General features: G+C 40.9%; 1 protein-coding gene across 3 annotated transcripts in view; it reads right to left on the reverse strand.

Moving 5' to 3' along the window:
• GLRA2 (glycine receptor alpha 2) overlaps nucleotides 1–21,381 on the reverse strand; it is a 185,950-nt gene that overhangs the window by 24,444 nt on the left and 140,125 nt on the right. For all 3 annotated transcript variants that reach the window (XM_044234455.1, XM_044234454.1, XM_044234453.1), the window contains exon 8: nucleotides 15,151–15,300. In XM_044234455.1, the coding sequence (XP_044090390.1) occupies nucleotides 15,151–15,300 (150 nt within the window). The remainder of the gene's footprint in view (nucleotides 1–15,150; nucleotides 15,301–21,381) is intronic.

Raw genomic sequence — 21,381 nt, forward strand, 5'->3', positions numbered from 1 at the left:
AATGCTGAGGTAGTATTTTCCTGAACTTGTGTCTCATTCCAATCCGACCCGTTTTTAGGGAGCGCCATGTCTACAGTCCAGTCTGATCCGAGCATCTGTAAAACTTTTTGGTGGCTCCCACTTCAGGAGCACCTCAAGTCTTCCTCCTGCACAAGCGCCATGTCCCTAGTGTTCTGCTGGGCCCAACTCCTCATGACGACCTCCCCATAACTGTTCCTCAGCCTGAACACCCCTCCTAGCCTCCTTTCACCCATCCAACTGCGACTCCCGGGTCAAGACCCAGATGAGTGGTCATTTCCCAGGTGCTATTTTATGAAGTGCAGAAGCTGCTCTATTGTTGGTCCTCACCAAATCTGGCACTTATACCTCGCCTGTAGCACCACACCGGTTTCTGTACTAAAACCTTTCGTCCGTGAGTCTATCCATCCTAGGCAACAAAGCACAGACAGCACAAAACGAGACTAGTTGAAAAAGTTTTTCTTCTCATTTTAACGCTGAATTCCCTTTTAAAATTTTCTGTAGCAAGTCTCTTAAAATGTCTGTATGCAAAACTGGAGCTTCAGCTAAGTTTGACGATTATAGAAATATAAAGGATCACTGATGTTAAAGACCCGAGGTAACTGTTTTATCGCAAGGAAAAAAGTGGTGGCAACTCCTGCATTGTATTGGTCACATTTTCGTTTGTGTATAAAGTGTCCTCCTTTCATTGTTGTTCTCCTCTTTACATTATGTAGTCATTGCTACCTCCTGGACCATCACATGAGCCATACTTTTGTCTCCCCATTGCTTTGAGGAGGAAGTGCCACTTTCTTAGCTTGGGGAAGTCTTTCCTTTCCTGGCACCTGCTCAGCTCTCCGGGCTCCTGTCTTGTTCACTTTGAGGGAGCCCAGGTGTTGGTTTGGTTCTTGTCTTAGTTGGCTTTTCCAGAAGGCCCTGAGACAAGGATTTGAGTGCATATAGTTTATTTGGGTGGTGATCTCAGGAGGGACCAGTGGAGAGTGGGAAAGTGAGGCAGGGGAAGAAACCATCTCAATTCAACATGTATATTGGTAAGCAGGTTAGAGTGCGGGTAACAGGCTCAATCCCACTGGGAATTACTGGGAGCCAGTTTGGAACATACCTCAGAAGGTCAAGGAAGCTGGGATATTTATCTGTAGTCCCCAACTATTATGGGCAGAGAGCTGTTTCTGGAGTGAGTCCTCAGTATTTCCAGCTTGCCCTACCTGAGTTGAGCATGCTTCTGGGGCCCAAGATCCCTCCTCTGCATACTACGGCAGAGCAGAACTTAGAGCTGGAAGCCATCGCCGTATATAGAAATGAGGAGTGGCACGGGAATAATGGACGGAGCATTGCCAGCATTTAGCACGGTGTCCCTCCAGCATGTTCCCATAGCGGGCCTCTGGCCTCTAGCCCAATACATGCCCTGTGTACGTGGGAGTTGTGTCTGCTTCTCGGTCTGTTTCTCCCTGGACCGTGAGCATCCCCAGGATAGAGTCCACTGGATTTTGTGCATGGCTTATAGTAAGTGTGCTCATGTTTACACTGAGTGCATGAATGAATGAGTAAAATGAGATAGTCTGAAGAGAGAACACTGAGGATAAGGGAAAAAGAAAACGAGGAAGAAAACCAGGACTAGAAAAATAAGATCTAGTAGGAAAGAAGGCAAAGAAAACAGAGATAATGGTAAACAGGCTGGGATGAAAGAAAGGACTGGAGACACTAAAAAGATGGGGATTTCCTCTGAAAGGCTGCTTCTGCACAGTGCTTCGCATCCTGCAAAAAGAGCATTCCATATCGCAAGCCCTAAAATATGGCTGTTCTGACACCTAGCAAAATGGAACAAGCTTGGAAGAAAAGCACTTTACAGACATTTCAGGCCTCCGTGTCCCTGACAGGTACCAGCTCTCCACGCTGGTGGTCTATGGGAATTGCAAAGTACAGTGACATTTATTTATTCTTGCTGGCTTTCGCAATTAAGTCCAAACTCCTAATCCGTACAGGCCTGATAAAGCCTCAACTAAACTCCTCAACCTTTAAGACAAAAAACAAATACGCCTTCTACCTCCCTGGGGAAGCAGTTACAACCTTTTCAACATCCTGCTTGCTAAGGAAGTGGTTGTTACCTTAATTAATGATCTACAAAACCCTCTTTAAACACAGTGTGCAAACACGTGGCAGAATATAGGGTGAAATGTTAAACGATGAGAGAAAACACACACCATTGCACTATACTCTTCTTGAAAGAAAAAAAAAAAAGCTGAGATGATGGAGTTTCCTTTCCAAGGACATGGAGAATGGAGACCTGTAGGGATTTCCAATCTAAATATGTCTTTACAAAGTAATTTATATTCTGTTTGTTAATCTTTTCATGGCTAGTTTTTCAACATGGAATCACTGGGGTTAATGTCCTTGACGTGATTATGGACACATGAGTAGCAAAGGTATGATGTAATGATAACATTTTCACTACTGAAGGCCATTTTCGGGCTTCTGTGGCCCCTCAGTTCTCCGTGTGGCTGTCTAGACTAGCAGCATCAGCATCACCTGTACCTGGCATGCACTTGTTGGAAATGTCCCCGGCTCTGAGTCTGGCTTGGGGCTGGATTCCAGGACTCTGTTGGACCTAGGCCTCCAGGGCCTAGTTAGAGAAGGACTGATAGAGAGCCGCTCAAGAGGTAGCCCATATTCCCACAGTAGTCTGCAAGTGGACAAGTGTGTTTGCCATTGGTTATTCTCCATTCCTGTGCCTCTGGCTGGTCCAAGTAGTGAGGATTCTTCTATGCATTCTCACAGTTGTAGTCACCTACCCAATTCAAAAGTTCCCACTGGATTCTTTCTAGAATGGATGAAATTGTTGGTCTCTTTAACATTGTTCTATTGTCCTTGCTTTCTCTTTAACACTATAAACATCATTGTTTGTGCCTCTTGAACCACACACATTTACGTGTTGAACTTAAAAATAAGCTTTCGTTATGACTGTTAATACCACTGAGCATTCCCTAAATAGATGAGATAAAGAACTTCCATTTTTTCCTACCCACACACATGTGTTTTCATCTCCCAGAATTTGGATATTCAGAGCATGAACTTAATAGTTCCCAGAACAGACCCTGCCTTCCCTCCTGCATGAAGCCATGCATAGCATCACAGATTTGTTTTCTTAGGGTGTGTGGTGTGTGGATCCATGTGATTTAGGCTTTACAAGCCGATCGGATGGAGTTTTCCTTCATACTCAACTAAGTGTGCATTTGAATAAATAGAATTTTCTTTTTTTTTAATTTTTTTAAAAATTTATTTGACAGAGAGAAATCTCAAGTAGATAGAGAGGCAGGCAGAGAGAGAGAGAGAGAGGGAAGCAGGCTCCCTGCTGAGCAGAGAGCCCGATGCGGGACTCGATCCCAGGACCCTGAGATCATGACCTGAGCCGAAGGCAGCGGCTTAACCCACTGAGCCACCCAGGTGCCCCTGAATAAATAGAATTTTCAAAGGTAGGCTGCTGGAACAAATTTGCCTTATTCTAATGTAAGGGAAAGAACTGTCCATCAGCCACTGAGCCCTAGCTACGTATGAATTGTGGAGGAATTGACTGGAGGTTTGCAGGACTGAAAGCACTCTCATGACTTAGTGGGCAGATGCATGCAAATTATGGCACCCTTGGGAACAAGAAATAGGAAACAATTAGGGTATACTTCTCAATATGAAACTGTCCTAACAATGTTCTAAACTATGGTTTTCTTTACCATGGCACAATCAACATTTAGGGCAGGATAATTTTTCATTTTATGGTTGGGGGGGCAACCCTGTACATGGTAGGAAATGTAACAGACTAGATGCCGGTAGCACCCTTCCCTTTGATGGGACAGCCAAGCCTATCTCCAGACATGGCCACAGGTTCCTTGGAGGGCAAAACTGCTCTGGCTGAGAACCACTACTCTAAGCCTTTAGAGAGGAAAAAGATGAGCCAGTTCAATGGATTCCTTTGCTTGGAACTGTGGGGTTGATTAGCCTTAGTGATGGTACCATCTGCATTTCAGTAGTCACCTTTCAGCATCAGTTTACATTCTAATTGTGTTAGAAGGCTCTTCCTGGGTTCTCTACCTTTGGAAAAATTGCTCTCCTACTTAGGAAGTTTGGGCACAGCCTGTAACCATCGGAGGTAGAATGGAAGAATTCAGCTTGCCCTTGATTCTTTTCTCTTGTTTAGCCACTATAGAGTGGAGGCATGAACTCATTATTTCAGTCCTATGATTATAAAAATCACTGTACATGAGTCACATTTTGCTGTGCAATCTAATTTTCCTTTGTGGAAGAGAGACCAGAGGAATGCAAATGGGAGAGGGGAAATGAAGCTATTTTAAATGTTTGATTTTAATCTGTAGAATATGCTCCCCATTAAATTGAACAAAAGCTTTATGACCCAGAATCTGGTACCTAGTGGTGGAGAAAGTAGATACTAAAATGAACAATCACTAAACATAGAATTTACCACATGCCAGGGTTTTGCTTTTTTTCTATGAGTTTTACTCACAGAAACTCTCTTTATTCTCACCACAGTCCTATGAGGGGAATACTATTAACTCCATTTTACAGATGAGAAAACTGAGGCACAGAGAGGTTTTTGTGTTTTCTTTTTTTTCTTTTTAAGTAACCTACCAAGGTCACAGGACTGATCAGTTACAGTGCCTCCATTTGAATGTCGGCAGTTCGGGCCCCTCAATTTTGAAGGCAAAACCAAGAACTTCAAAACTTGAATCCCTCACAGGATACTCACCTCAGACAAGGCTAGACTGAGATACTGACAAAGTCAGACACACAAGGCTATTTCATAACTTTGTGGAAGCACATACAAAAACAAGGTCACTCTGCTACCCAGGAACATCCTGCTCTTGGTTAAATTAAGTGACTGCTCTTTCTTTATTAATAAAACTATCATTGTTTTATCCTCACATGAGTCTGCCCTTCTATAGATAGGTTACTGAGATACAGAATTACAGAATTTACCCTGCCTTTTTTTGGTTGTTGTCAGAAAGAGAGGGGGAAAGAGGTAGAGAGAGAGAGAGAATCTTCACCAACCTCAATACCCAGCGGAGGCTGACATGGAGCTGGATCTCACAACCCTGAGATCATGACCTGAGCCGAAATCAAGAGTCAGATGCTTAACCAACTGAGTCACCCAGCTGCCCCAAATTTCCCTCTGCTTTCTGACAACATCCAATCTAGAGCAAACCTCTGCTTCCTTAGGTTTTCCTCCAAATCACCCAAGTTTTACAGAGGAACCCTTCTTCCACTGCTCCGCATGGTATGTGTTCTTCCTCACGGCAGAGTAGTAAACCCACCTTGTTTAAGTACACCCTTATTTCTGGTGGCGTTTGGCTGAAGACTGTTGACACTACTTGTCAATGTTACGAAGCTGAAAGTGGTAGTTAATTTCAGATGACTAAATCAGTACCAAAAAGATTAATACAATCTAGAAAGTGAGCCAAATCGAATGAAGTGAAAATTTACAGCAATAAATATAAAGTTGTTTATTTAGGTTTGAAAAAAGTCAAACACTCAGGAGGAGAGAACTCAATAGCTCTTCATATTAATAATAGGGAAAAAAGACTTGGGAAATTAACAAGCCTTAGCAAAGTCAAAAAGAGCCAGTAGTAAACTAGGATGACTTAAAAGCTCTATTGTAATTTAATGCTCTGTTAAAAGCTGCAGATAAAGAGGGGACATTCCGGCTCTTTTGTGTTACATGTTGATCATGCCTGGGCTACCTTTCCAATTCTGTGACTCATACTTCGAGATGTTCACAAGCAAACCACAAAAGGGGGATTGGTGTGCTGCATGGCTATAAGCCACATCATAGAAGGACTAGGTCTGTTTAGCTCAGAGGATTTGAGAAGACCTTCCACCTGACCATCCTTAAGTGTTTGAAGGGATGTCTCCAGGAAGAGAGGAAGGAGATTTTTTAAAATTTTTTTAGATTTTATTTATTTATTTGACAGAGATCACAAGTAGGCGGAGAGGCAGGCAGAGAGAGAGAGAGGAGGAAGCAGGCTCCCAGCTGAGCAGAGAGCCCGATGTGGGGCTCGATCCCAGGACCCTGGGATCATGACCTGAGCCGAAGGCAGCGGCTTAACCCACTGAGCCACCCAGGTGCCCCGAGAGGAAGGAGATTTTTACCGTTAATGAGGAGGAGGGCTGGTCTGACTGGGGACATTCCAGGACTTAATGGATTCAGATAAGCCACTCCAAGATGACCATTTGCTCTGGATTTTTGTCTTCTGGCTTTTGCCAGTGGGGTCTCATGTTCTGTTGGAATGGGAAAATCTAAGGCTCTTGGAACAGTGGGGAGGAAATAGCGCAGGGCTTCTGGGCCTCCTGAGTGGTAGGACAAGGGCTTCTTCTAAGTTGTTTCTCTCCTGGTGGCATTGCATTCAGGTTTGAGGCTAAAGCCTGGATACAAATTGTTTATTGTCCTTGTACGTTTATTCCCATTCAGTAGGTCAATGAGAAGATGATTGGTTGAGAGCAAGATTCGGGTATTTCTAAGGTAAAGCATCGTAGATAATATCTACCAATGTTTTTCCAGTCTTCTATTCTTCTGCAAACATGCATCACTTTCTACCCATTGTTTTATCATGTTTATCAAAAGGAACAACTTGGTTACTAAGATGCTTGAAAGAGCAGGATTATTTCAGCCCTATAGGATGAGGAAATGATCTTTTGAGGAATTAGCAAGTTAGCTAAGACTTAAAGGGTAGATGGTGGGGAGGGTGCAGAAAATCACAACAAAATGAGTACTGAAGTCTTACTCTGCCAATTTATTATCATCTGAGAACTTTTGCTCAGGGCCTCAGTTTTCACCCTCTTGTCCAGTCAGGTTGAAGCCCCATATTTTTGGGGAGGTTGAAGTCCGAACGGTGTGTTAACATTCCTTTTAAAAGGCAGCTTATGACACATGAAAAAATGTTCATCATCATTAGGCCTCAGGGAGATTCAAATGAAAACCACATTGAGATATCACCTTACACAAGTTAGAATGGCCAAAATTAACAAAACAAGAAACAACATGTGTTGGATAGGATGTGGAGAAAGGGGAACCCTCTTACACTGTTGGTGGGAATGCAAGTTGGTGCAGCCTCTTTGGAGAACAGTGTGGAGATTGCTCAAGAAATTAAAAATAGAGCTTCCCTATGACCCTGCAATTGTACTTACCCCAAAGATACAGATGTCGTGAAAAGAAGGGCCATCTGTACCCCAATGTTTATAGCAGCAATGGCCATGGTTGCCAAACTATGAAAAGAACCAAGATGCCCTTCAACGGATGAATGGATAAGGAAGATGTGGTCCATATACACTATGGAGTATTATGCCTCCATCAGAAAGGACGAATACCCAACTTTTATAGCAACATGGACGGGACTGGAAGAGATTATGCTGAGTGAAATAAGTCAAGCAGAGAGAGTCAATTATCATATGGTTTCACTTATTTGTGGAGCATAACAAATAGCATGGGGGACAAGGGGTGTTAGAGAGGAGAAGGGAGTTGGGGTAAATTGGAAGGGGAGGTGAACCACGAGAGACTATGGACTCTGAAAAACAATCTGAGGGGTTTGAAGTGGCGGGGAGGTGGGAGGTTGGGGAACCAGGTGGTGGGTATTATAGAGGGCACGGACTGCATGGAGCACTGGGTGTGGTGAAAAGAATAATGAATACTGTTTTTCTGAAAATAAATAAATTGAAAAAAAAATAAATAAAAGGCAGCTTATGGTGATGAGCACCAGGTGTTGGATGAAGGTGTTGAATGTGTATATTGGCCACCTGAAACTAATATTAACACTAGGTTAACCGGAATTAAACCGAAAACTTTAAAAACAAAGAGCTTATCATTAGGTGGCCTAAAAACCCTATTTCTCAAGCAGCTGCAATTTCTGTTTTGTCACTGAAAATAAAGAAATCAGGGCTCTGTGGGCAACTGGAAATATCTGAAACCACGCCCAATGCCAAAAGTCTGGTGTGGTATGGCCAGATAGTAAAAAGAAAGGAAACAACAAAAGAAAGGGAGAAATTCAGGTGAGGCTTTAAAGTTCTTGTGGAGAAATTGTTATAAATATCATGTGGTATGAAAACTTCCTATTGGAGCTGAGGCAGTAACATAAAAATAGGATTTTACAAAAAAAAAAAAATAGGATTTTACCACATAGACCTGGGGTCTCAGCATCTAATAGACTGGGGTTAGCCCAACCATAGGGATTTGCAAGTTCTTTCAGTTGAAGATGTGGCTTTGATTGTTTCTGAGAAACTCTGCTTTGGTAAAAGTGACAGTGGCTGCTTTGTGAGATGCAGAAAAGATAACCTAAGCAACTAGACCTAGTCACAGACTGCCTGGCCCCTCCTTGAAAGTGACCCTATTCCATAACTTCATTGCTTAGTAAAGAGCAGGCATTCTTCCCATGCAAGTAAATGTAATCTGAGGCGTTCTCTCAAATATCTTCCTTGAATACGTCTTAATGTCAGTGTCACTTTGGAAAATGATTTGCTCTTGGTTTTTTTCTTATACCTTCTAAATAATCAGCCTGTATTCTGCTGCAGAGGTCAGTTCCCCAATGACTTCTTTTCATTGGGAATATTGAACTTTTAAAAATGAGGGTTTTAGGGGCACCTGGGTGGCTTTGTCAGTTAAGCATCTGCCTTCGGCTCAAGTCATGATCCTGGAGTCCCTGGATCCAGTCCTCTGTGTGTGTTTGGTGCCAGGCGGTGGGGGGGGGGTCCCCTGCTCAGTGGGGAGTCTGCTTTGCTTTTTCCCTCTGCCCCTCCCTGTTAGTGCTCTCGCGTGCGCTCTCTCTCTCTCTCTCTCTTTCAAATAAAATCTTTAAAAAAATAAAAATAGTGTTTTTGTTTTAACAGGCTACAACCCATTAGGGTCTGTGAGAATTTAGTGGTTCATACCTAGCTGGGACAGAACTAGGGCATGGTGAGGCCTCAGGTGCAAACTGTAAGGGGGTGCCACAACCCCAGTGCTCCAGGTCAATCTTTTCATGCAAAAACTTCATTGTTAGTGAACAAAATCCAGGGTGAACAAAATACCAAATTTCTGATAAAACCAGCATCTAACCCTGTACTTGTGTGCTCACCTCACTTGCCTTACCCTAATCCTATCTGTACTTAAAAAACTGAATAGACCATTAGAGTGCATTAGAGGTGTTTGTTTCAAGTACGTCTGTGACTCAGAGAGAGAGACTGGATCATAATGTAAGATCTAAAATGCGAAGTCTGAGCAGTAGCAGTTGAGGTCAGGGACTCTGGAACCAGACTTCCTGCATATGTGGCTTTGGGCATTTTGCTTAACCTCTCTTCGCTTTAGTTTTCTCACCATCTGTAAGATGGAGATAAGAATACTGCCTTCATTATTGACGGGATGACCACATAATTACCCATACAAGGGCAATTATGAGAGTGGAAAATGGCCTAACAGATAATATAACTCTCTGATTTTATTACAAAATAAAAATGCATTCTCAAACAAAGTTATCCTGCAAAAATGACAAAAACATTCAGCTGTGAACTCTCCAGAGGTTCAACAGCAAGACTGCTCAGCCTCTGTTTTGTTTTTTTGTCCATTGAAACTATGATTTTCCACATGTTCCACTGACCCCACCAAGTGGTAGCCTAGTGGTGTCATGGATTTTGTGTGCCGTGTCATAGACCAAAGCTGACACCCCAAGTGGCCAGCAGGATAGCAGTGCCCCCTTACTGACAAAGGCCGAAAGAAAGACTCCTTTATCCCCAGTCTCTTGTGTCCAAGTGTACTCCATTTTGATATCAGCAAGCTCCCTTTGAGTTATCCTGAAAAGAGAGTGATATGGCATTGCTTCTGGAAAGGGTCAAGAAAAGAAGCCAGAGATAGGGACGGTTATTTTTTAGATTTTACGGCATGTTAAAGTGAGAACTCGTCCACTGTACATGTACGCCCCCATCCCAGAAGATGACGGCAAGACAGAAAACAGATATAGAGGTCGACGACAGCCATTTCATTTTGTTTCAAGGCTATTAATAATTTGTTTAAATAATTTGTTTAAAATGAATAATCCATAACAAATGCTAAATTACACCAAGGCAGCAGGACAATATGCAAGAGCAGGACTTTGCACAGTAAGCTGAGCTGTATGATCACAGTACTCAGCTAGTTGTTGTGGGGATTAAACCAATTACTGTATGGAAGTTGCCTAAAACAGCCCCTCATATACAGTAAGCCTTCAAGCAGCGTTAGCTCTTATTACCTTTTTTTTTTTTAAACATGGTTCAGACTTAAAAAACTTAATGTGCTGCCTTAGAGAAAACAGATGCCATTTTCTAAGATACACATAATTGGAAATGTCTCCTAACCTTTTTTCCCCCCATATGTAATTGTCAATGAAAATAAGAACCTTGACTGCAAAGGTCCAAACATTATTTGTTTTGTTTCCCACCTCCTTCTCACATCTTAAATTTGTTAATTAAGCTTTGTATTTTGCGTGACCATTTTGAGATGCATAGTCAAACTCCAGAATATCTCCATGCAAAACATCTAAACTTGGATTTCTCAACAAAGCAGTGACTACGAATGCCAACTGGCATTTCTAAGGAGTCTCCCCCAATGTCCACCACCGTCTGCCATCTCAGGTGTCTTTCTTGCTCCACTTCGCTGTGCCCAAACTATCTTGCTTTCTTCCTTACTTGACCCCAGGTCCTCTGGAACTGAAGTCGAGTTCATTCAACTTCACCACTGGTTTCCTTCATCACTGATGTCATCTACCAGCCTCCATCCCTTAGTAGTTGATAACTTTAGGAACACTTTAATTATCAACTCAATACCCATGAATGCCACCTTTTGTGGAGGGTCTTCCGTAATCAAATGGATAATTGGCTCCATCATTGGCCTTCTAATTCCTGGACTGCCTCATCATCAATTTTTCCTCTGACGGACCTTGGCCGTGTACTTACGGTCATACCCTTATCCTTGTCTTTACTTCCTGTGAAATCTTGATTTTTGAGCATTTCTTTCTCGCACTCACCACTGGCTCATGTCCTTCCAACACAGCTATTTTAATATTCTTATTTCAGCATTTCATTGACCTCAGTGAAATGGACACTCTGTGTGTAGCCAGTGTCTCCTACATGTTCTCACTTTACCTACCTTAGACTCCCTGGTTCATCACTACCAGCCCCTCCAAGCACCCTTAACTCCCCTGCTCTCCCTCCCACTTTCCCTTCCTCTCCTCCAGCTCCTCAATTTTCTTTTTTAAACCTACAGTGTTTTATTAGTTTCACATGTACAATGTAGTTATTCAACAATCCCATACATCACCCAGTGCTCATCATGACGAGTGCACTCCTTAAACCCCATCACTTATTTTACCCATCCCCCCACCCACCTCCCTTCTGATAACCATCAGTCTGTTTTCTATAATTGAGTTTATTTCCTGCTTGGTCTCTCTTATTTTTTCCTTTGCTCGTTTGTTGTTTCTTAAATTTCATATATGAGTGAAATTATATGGTATTTGTCTTTCTCCGACTTATTTCACTTAGCATAATACTCTAGCTCCATTCATGTCATTGCAAATGGCAAGATTTTGTTATTTTTATGGCTGAATAATATTCCTCTGTGTGTGTGTGTGTGAGAGAGAGAGAGAGAGAGACAGCTTTTTTTTTTAAAATCTGTTCATCAATCAATGGGACACAGGCTGTTTCCATATCTTGGCTATTATAAATCATACTGCTATCAACATAAGGGTTCATGTATCCCTTTGGATTAGTATTTTTGTATTCTTGGTAAATACCCAGCAGTGCAATTGCTGGATTGTAGGGTGGTCCTATCTTTAAGTTTTTGAGGAATCTCCATACTCTTTTTCATAGTGATTGCACCCGTTTGCAGTCCCACCAACAGGGCACAAGTGTTTTTTTTCTCCAAATCCTCGCCAACACCTGTTTGTTTCTTGTGTTGTTGCATATCTATTCTCTTCAAGCTATTCCAAAAAATAGAAAGAGAAGGAAAACTTCCAAATTCATTCTATGAGACCAATATTACCTGGATACCAAAACCAAATAATGATACCCCTAAAAAAGAGAACTACAGGCCAATATCCCTGATGAACATAGATGTAAAAATCCTCACCAAAATACTAGCAAACGGAATTCAACAATACATTAAAAAAATCATTCACCATGATCAAGTGGGATTTAATTTGGTTTTGTAAGGGTGGTTCAATATTTGCAAATCAATCAATGTGATACATCAATAAGAGAAAGGATAAAAACCATATGATCATTTCAATAGAGAAAAAGCATTTGACAAGGCACAACATCCATTCATGATTAAAAAAACAAAAAACCAACAAAGTAGGTTTAGAGGGAACATACCTCAACCTAATTAAGGCCATCTATGAAAACCCACAGTTGACATCATCCTCAATGAGGAAAAAGTAAGAGCTTTTCCCTTAAGGCCAGGAACAAGACAAGGATGTCTATTCTCACCACTTTTATTCAGCACATTACTAGAAGTCCTAGCCACAGTAATCAGACAGTAAAAAGAAAGAAAAGGCATCCAAATCGGTAAGGAAGAAATAAAAAGCAAAACTTGCACTATTTGCAGATGACATGATACTATACAGAAAATCCAAAAGACTCCACCAAAAAAAAAAAAAAACTGCTAAGTGATAAATGAATTCAGTAAAGTCACAGGATACAAAATCCACAATCCAAATAGTACAGAAATCTATTGCACTTCTATACACCAATAATGAAGTAGCAGAAAGCGAAATTAACTAATCCCATTTACAATTGCACCAAAAACTGTAAGATAGCTAGGAATAAACCAAACCAAAGAGGTGGGAGATCTGTACACTGAAAACTAAAAACCACTGATTAACGAAATGTAAGATGACACAAAGAAATGGAAAGACATTCCATGCTCATAGATTGGAAGATTTCTACAATAGCCTCTTATCTGTTGCTGCTATGCTTGACCCCATGGACCATCCACTTGATATCCTGGTATTTGCTATGCTGAAACTAATTTGTGGATTCCAGTCAGTTAGCATAAAATCCATTATACTGGCCTGCAAATTCCTATATGAATCTGAAATCACCTATTCCTCCAACCTCGTGTTACTTTCTCCTGCCTGCTCTAAGTACTGCTCAGGTCTCTGCAAACCTATAATATGACTCACCTGGGACTCTTGTGAAAAGTACTAATTCTTAGTGACCTCCCCTTGCAGACTCTGATTCATAGGTTTAGGAATCTATATGAGAATCTACTTTTTTTTTTAAAGATTTTTATTTATTTATCTGACAAACAGATCACAAGTAGGCAGAGAGGCAGGCAGAGAGAGATGGGGAAGCAAGTTCCCCGCTGAACAGAGAGCCCGATGCGGGGCTCGATCCCAGGACCCTAAGATCATGACCTGAGCCGAAGGCAGAGGCTTTAACCCACTGAGCCACCCAGCACCCCGAGAATCTACTTTTAACAAGCGCTTCATGTGACTCTTATCATAAGATACAGACAGAGCCTAAGAATCCTCCACATAGCATTCCAAGGAAATCCTATCAATTATTTAGAATTGGGAAGCAAAATGAAACTCATTTTCCATTTTTGGTCCAGGAGAATATACAGTCAGTGGCCATCTACTATACTAAGCCATGGAATTCTGGGAATGCAGTTTATGTGCCAAATGCCCTCACATTCCCATAATTTTCTGGAGTGCCACTTTGTGCAGACTCCTGTGGATGAGGTTGAAGAAATGGTTATTATCATCAACAAGGGGGCAAGGAGGAGAAAGTGGAGAAAGGCTTGATACTCAACAATGTACAAAAAAAAAGAATGTGTCTGTTTCCCTGGGCTGTGGTAGGATAAAATATTCCTAAAAGGCGGAGAAGAGAAACAGGACCACCAGCCGGATACCAGTATAGAATATGTGCGAGAAACATTTTGGTAGGTGAGGTCAGGACTCCGTGAGCTCATAGGCATACAAGCTCCTCGATGCAACCAAAATCTAAACCACAATAAACATTTAGCTTTGCAACTAGGTATTTGCAAGCATTAAGATTGACAGTGTAACATTTTTTTTTCTTGTTTTGTTGCAACAGAGTAGTATTTAACTATGGCTTTAATAACAAGTTTAATTTCTCAGATTTTAGGGGAGCTGTCATTTCCTGTATATAAAATTTTAACTTCAGTCGTCTAGTGACATAGTTACAGGCACTGGGATCCTCCGTATCAAAGGACATGTTTTTCTCCCAGAATCTGTAACTGAAACCGAAAACTGCAAGCCTCCTGGTGTCCCGTATGAAATTGGATCACAAGCCAGAGTAGTGCTTTTCCAACATGTACAGACACTGAAATTCCCTGGGTGGGAGCTTCAGAAACCCGACTCCTGTGCCCCATCCCAAGACTGGGATTTAATTGCTGTTGGGTGTGGCCAAAGTGTGGGATTTTTAAAGATCTGCAGGCTATTTAAATGGGTAGGCAAGTTTAGGAACCACGGAGTAACTGATTTTGAGCATCTATTTGAAACCTCAAACATATGGATGGTGTAGAATTTGGGTTTATACACTAAGTTTAAGTCGAGATGATGAGATCAGTTTGACTAGATTTATCAAGTTGTAACCAACCTGGTTAGGGACCTTATTTACATGAAACCAGAGCAACTGATGAGAAAGTCAGTTAAGGCAGTTATGTACACAAGGTCACATACACACAAATTATTAATGTTCAGAACAACAGGATTTTAAAGCAGTTGTGTCAAATTGAGTATATAGCTCCAATTAGAGTTGACTGATAAAACACAGGGCTTCCAGCTAAATCTTAATTTCAGATCAACAAATAATTTATTAATGTAAGTATCTCCCATGCAATACTTGTGACATCTTTCTACCAAATGCTATTTGTTGATCTAAAATTCAAGCTTAACTACATGCCTCATGTTTTTATTTGCTAAATGCGACAACCCTGGCCCAATTTTAAAGGACTGACTTGAGCACTAATTCAGTATTGTAGGACACCTCAGGACCAAAAGGAACCTTAGCCTCTTACTTATTATGTATTCTCATTTCTGAATTCCATTGCCTCGGTAACTACGTAAAGCTCTACCTGACTTTGTCTGTGCTAAGGATCAGCTGTACCTTATTCTGTCTCTTCTGTCTTCTCCGGAGCCGCAGAAACTCCTTGTGTTGCCTGGAGACAAAGTTCACTGCTGCATACTCCAGCAAGGCCGCAAACACAAACAGAAGGCACACCGCCATCCAGATGTCAATCGCTTTCACATAGGAGACCTGAAAGAGAGAGAGAGAGAGAGAGGAGGGGGCATTGTGAAAAGTTCTGGAGAAATTGGATTCCTTGTGTTGTGAGAAGCAGAATACCTCATTTTCCTTCATCAAGGATTTTCTCTCCTTTCCTTAAGAGAGTGCTTAAACATTTTCCATTCTGCTTGCAGACTTGGGGCTGAGCAGTGAAAATGACATGCCCTTTGCCCCAGGCCCTTGTTCCATCTCTCTCAGTCTAGCCCATCTGTTCAAGTAGCCTCATCCTTGAGACCAGCTCCAAAGATGACTATAAGAATTTCCTTAGTGGAAAAAAAAAACACCAAAATTTTGAACCTGTTTATTTCCTTCCATTTTTTCCCTTAATATTTAAAAACTAATATAATTAACTTATCCCAAAACCTGGATGAAAAATAAGTTATGTGTGGTTTTGGGCCCTTCCAATACCCATTGGTAATTTCCATCATTCTATTGATCCTGACAATGAATACCCACTTCTAAATACTTTTAAGCTATCACAATTAAAAAATATCCAACCCAAATAAAACATCAAGGCTCTGGTCTTGGGAAGGGATCTGGTTAAAAAGCAAATTTTATAACACTTCAGTGGTTGGCTGAGTGTTTAGTATACCTTAAAATTTGAGAAATGGGATTCTGGAAGCAAACAGGTTTTACTTGTAATGGAAAGTGCCCCTCATCTCACCTCATTTCCACTTATTTTTTAAAATTACTAGATGGTGTTATAACCTCCTAGACCCCAGACTACAAAGGATGCTTATCAAACTGTTAGCTGAATGTGTACTATCTAACTCTGAAATTTTTAACAACAGATTTATCTAGTTGAGAGAGAGAAAGGGAGAGCACACAAGCATTGGAGGGGCAGAGGAACAGGGAGAGAAGCAGACTTCCTGCTGAGGGGGGAGTTGCTGAAGGACTCAGTCCTAATGAGCCTGAGAGCATGACCTGAGCCAAAACCAAGAGTCCGACGCTTAGCCAACTGAGCCACCCAGGCACCCCTAGATCTAACTTTTAAATAGGGTTTCCAAATATTTTTATATCAGCCACTGAGTGTTTACCAACCAGTATTATAAACATTTTTCAAAACTTTTTTTTTGTGCTATGTTAGTCACCATACAGTACATCATTAGTTTTTGATGTAGGGTTCCATGATTCATTGTTTGCATATAACACCCTGTGCTCCATGCAATCCGTGCCCTCCTTAATACCCATCACCGGCTCACTCATCCCTCCACTCTCCTCCCCTCTAAAACCCTCAGTTTGTTTCCCAGAGTCCATAGTCTCTGATGGTGCACCTCCCACTCCAGTTTCTCCCCCTTCATTTTTCCCTTCTCCTAATGTCCTCCGTGCTATTCCTTATGTTCCACAAATAATTGAAACCGTATGTTAAATGTCTTTCCCTGCTTGACTTATTTCACTCGGCATAATCCCCTTCAGTTCCATCCCTGTTGTGCAAAAGTTGGGTATTCATCCTTTCTGATGGCTGAATAATATTCCATTGTGTATATGGACCACATCTTCTTTATCCATCCATCTATTGAAAGGCATCTTGGCTCTTTCCACATTTTGGCTATTGTGAACATTGCTGCAGATGACATAATGCTCTATGTGGAAAACCCAAAAGTCTCCACCCCCAAATTACTAGAACTCATACAGCAATTCAGTAATGTGGCAAGATACAAAATTAGTGCACAGAAATCAGTTGCTTTCTTATGCACTAAAAATGAAACTGTAGAAAGAGAAATTAGAGAATTGATTCCACTTACTATAGCACCAAGAACTGTAAGATACCTAGGAATAAACCTAACCAAAGAGGTAAAGGATCTGTACTCGAGGAACTGCAGAACACTCATGAAAGACACTGAAGAAGACATAAAAAGATGGAAGAGCATGCTCATGGGTCAGAAGAATAAAACATTGTTAAAATGACTATACTGCCCAGAGCAATCTATACTTTCAACACCATCCCAATCAAAATTCCAATGGCATTTTTTAAAATGCTGGAACAGACAATCCTAAAATTTGTATGGAACCAGAAAAGACTCTGAATCACCAAGGAAATGTTGAAAAATAGAGCTGGGGGCATCACGGTGCGTGATTTCAAGCTATATTACAAAGCTATGAATACCAAGACAGCATGGTAGTGGCACAAAAACAGACACATAGACCAGTGGAACAGAAAAGAGAGCCATGATATGGACCCACAAGTCTATGGTCAAATAATCTTCGACAAAGTGGGAAAAAATATCCAGTGGAAAAAAGACAGTCTCTTCAATAAATGGTGCTGGGAAAATTGGACAGCTATGTATAGAAGGATGAAACTCGACCATTCTCTTACACCATACACAAAGATAAACTCTAAGTGGATGAAAGACCTCAATGTGAGACAGGAATCCATCAAAATCCTAGAGGAGAACATAGGCAATAACCTCTTTGACTTGTTTCAAGTCACAACAACAAGCAACTTGTTTCAGGACACATCTCCAAAGGCAAGGAAAACAAAAGCGAAAATGAACTCTTGGGACTTCATCAAGATAAAAAGCTTCTGCACCACAAAGGAAACAGTCAAAATAAAGAGGCAACCCACAGAATGGGAGAATATATATGCAAATGACACTACAGACAAGGGGCTGATGTCCAAGATCTACAAAGAACTTCTCAAAGTGAACACTCAAAAAACAGATAGTCAAGTCAAAAAATGGGCAGAAGACATGAGCAGGCACTTCTCCAAAGAAGATCTACAAATGGCTAACAGACACATGAAAAAGTGTTCATCATCATTAACCATCAGGGAAATTCAAATCAAAACCACATTGAGATACCACCTTACACCAGTTAGAATGGCAAAAATCAAAAAGACAAGAAACAACAAATGCTGGAAAAGTTGTGGAGAAAGGGGAACTCTCTTACACTCTTGGTGAAAATGCAAGTTGGTGCAACCACTTTGGAAAGCAATGTGGAGGTTCCTCAAAAAGTTAAAAACAGACCTATCCTATGGCCCAGCAATTGTACTACTGGGTATTTGCCCCAAAGATACAAATGTAGTAAAAAGAAGAGCCTTATGCACCTCAATGTTCATAGCATTTTATCTATATTTTCTAACCATTATAAAAACTGTATTACCCCCAATTTCTGATGAGGAAACTGGAGTAGAGAAGGGTTAAATTATTACTCAAGGTCACAGAGCTAGTTAAATGGCAGAACTAAGATTGGAATTGCATACCAGTCTGACTGGTGGATTTCCTTTCCACACAAGTACAAACACACTACTAGGATTATACAGTTTATATCTTACATTTCTCTTTGACCTTTAGAGTGAGTATTTCTTACATCATTTAACTTTCTTCTGAATCATGCTTGCTTAATGGTCCAGACCATGATGAATCATTTTGTATTACAGGGCAGCTAGGCGATTTGTAGTTCTATTGTTTGCTACTAAAAACTTTGGGGCTATGAATATTCTCCCCCCCTCAAAATATTGGCTGTATCTCTGATTATTTTTCAGATCAGTTTTTAGAGTGGGATTATGGGATAAATGATAAGAAAACTGGCTTCTGACTTGGGAAGTTAATAGCAACACGGCAGGTGTAAAAGCAGAGGCTCTAGAGTGAGATGCCCAAATAGAGGACAGTACCCTGTTCCTGACTAACTCTATCATTTTGCCAAATTGTTAAACCTCTTTCTGCTTCCCATCATTGTCTGCATAATAGGGACAATAATACCTATCTCAGAACTATGTGGTGAAGATCACTTAATATGTGCAAAGTGCTTCAAATAGTATCTGTCACAGAATAAGTGCTATATAAATGTTTGCAATTATTTGTCTACATAAGGGTGTGATTTTGTTAATGGAGAAATTTTGGAAAAGACAGAGAGATCAAGGAAAATTTTTTTCAATTTATTTATTTTCAGAAAAACAGTATTCATTATTTTTTCACCACACCCAGTGCTCCATGCAATCTGTGCCCTCTATAATACCCACCACCTGGTACCCCAATCTCCCACCCCCCCCTCCACTTCAAACCCCTCAGATTGTTTTTCAGAGTCCATAGTCTCTCGTGGTTCACCTCCCCTTCCAATTTACCCCAACTCTCTTCTCCTCTCTAACACCCCTTGTCCTCTATGCTATTTGTTATGCTCCACAAATAAGTGAAACCATATGATAATTGACTCTCTCTGCTTGACTGATTTCACTCAGCATAATCTCTTCCAGTCCCATCCATGTTGCTACAAAAGTTGGGTATTCATCCTTTCTGATGGAGGCATAATACTCCATAGTGTATATGGACCACATCTTCCTTATCCATTCGTCTGTTGAAGGGCATCTTGGTTCTTTCCATAGTTTTGCAACCGTGGCCATTGCTGCTATAAACATTGGGGTACAGATGGCCCTTCTTTTCACGACATCTGTATCTTTAGGGTAAATACCCAGGAGTGCAATTGCAGGGTCATAGGAAAGTTCTATTTTTAATTTCTTGAGGAATCTCCACACTGTTATCCAAAGAGGCTGCACCAACTTGCATTCCCACCAACAGTGTAAGAGGGTTCCCCTTTCTCCACATCCTCTCCAACACATGTTGTTTCCTGTTTTGTTAATTTTGGCCATTCTAACTGGTGTAAGGTGATATCTCAATGTGATTTTAATTTGAATCTCCCTGAGGGCTAATGATGATGAACATTTTTTCATGTGTCTGATAGCCATTTGTGTGTCTTGATTGGAGAAGTGTTTGTTCATATCTTCTGCCCATTTTTTGATATGTTTGCCTGTTTCGTGTGTGTTGAGTTTGAGGAGTTCATTATAGATCCTGGATATCAACCTTTTGTCTGTACTGTCATTTGCAAATATCTTCTCCCATTCCATGGGTTACCTTTTTGTTTTCTTGACTGTTTCCTTTGCTGTGCAGAAGCTTTTGATTTTGATGAAGTCCCAAAAGTTTATTTTCGCTTTTGTTTCCTTTGCCTTTGGAGACGTATCTTAAAAGAAGTTGCTGTGGCTGATATCGAAGAGATTACTGCCTATGTTCTCCTCTAGGATTCTGATAGATTCCTGTCTCACGTTGAGGTCTTTTATCCATTTTGAGTTTATCTTTGTGTACGGTGTAAGAGAATGGTCGAGTTTCATTCTTCTACATATAGCTGTCCAGTTTTCCCAGCACCATTTATTGAAGAGACTGTCTTTTTTCCACTGTATATTTTTTCCTGTTTTGTCAAAGATTAATTGACCATAGAGTTGAGGGTCCATATCTGGGCTCTCTACTCTGTTCCACTGGTCTATGCGTCTGTTTTTATGCCAGTACCATGCTGTCTTGGTGATCACAGCTGTGTAATAAAGCTTGAAATCAGGTAACGTGATGCCGCCAGCTTTATTTTTGTTTTTCATCATTTCCTTAGCGATTCGGGGTCTCTTCTGATTCCATACAAATTTTAGGATTATTTGCTCCAGCTCTTTGAACAATGCCGGTGGAATTTTGATCAGAATGGCATTAAAAGTATAGATTGCTCTTGGCAGTATAGACATTTTAACAATGTTTATTCTTCCAATCCAAGAGCATGGAATGGTCTTCCATCTATTTGTGTCTTCTTCAAGGAAAATTTTTAAAAAATCACCTATGATCCTAATATATTCCAATTATTATTTTTAAGGTTACCACCTGCTTTATACTATTTGTCTCAGTCAACCTGATCTACTGGTCCGTCCCACACATGTTGTGACAAAGTGGTCCAGCACTTTCTCATTTCCAGCACTTTGAATAGATCACCCTTCCTACCTGGGATGCTCAGTCTCATTCTTTCTGAGTCACAGAATCCTTCAGGACTTGACTCGGGTGCCAGCTCGTCTGGGAAGCCTCTCCAACCTTCTTACTTTCTCCCATCTGGTTTAGGAGCCATTTTTCTTTGCTTTCTCATCATTCTCTGTTGAACCTATCCCTTCTTACTCCATGAACTTCCCTGGCCACACCACTAGACCATAAGCAAGTTATTTATTCATTTTTTTGAACAGGCTCTGTGAATTATTAAATCTACGTATCACCAGCACAGGACCTAGCAAATAATGAGTAAGCATTAGATATGTGG

This window comes from Neovison vison, chromosome X (genome assembly GCF_020171115.1).
Source record: "Neovison vison isolate M4711 chromosome X, ASM_NN_V1, whole genome shotgun sequence".
Taxonomy (NCBI): domain Eukaryota; kingdom Metazoa; phylum Chordata; class Mammalia; order Carnivora; family Mustelidae; genus Neogale; species Neogale vison.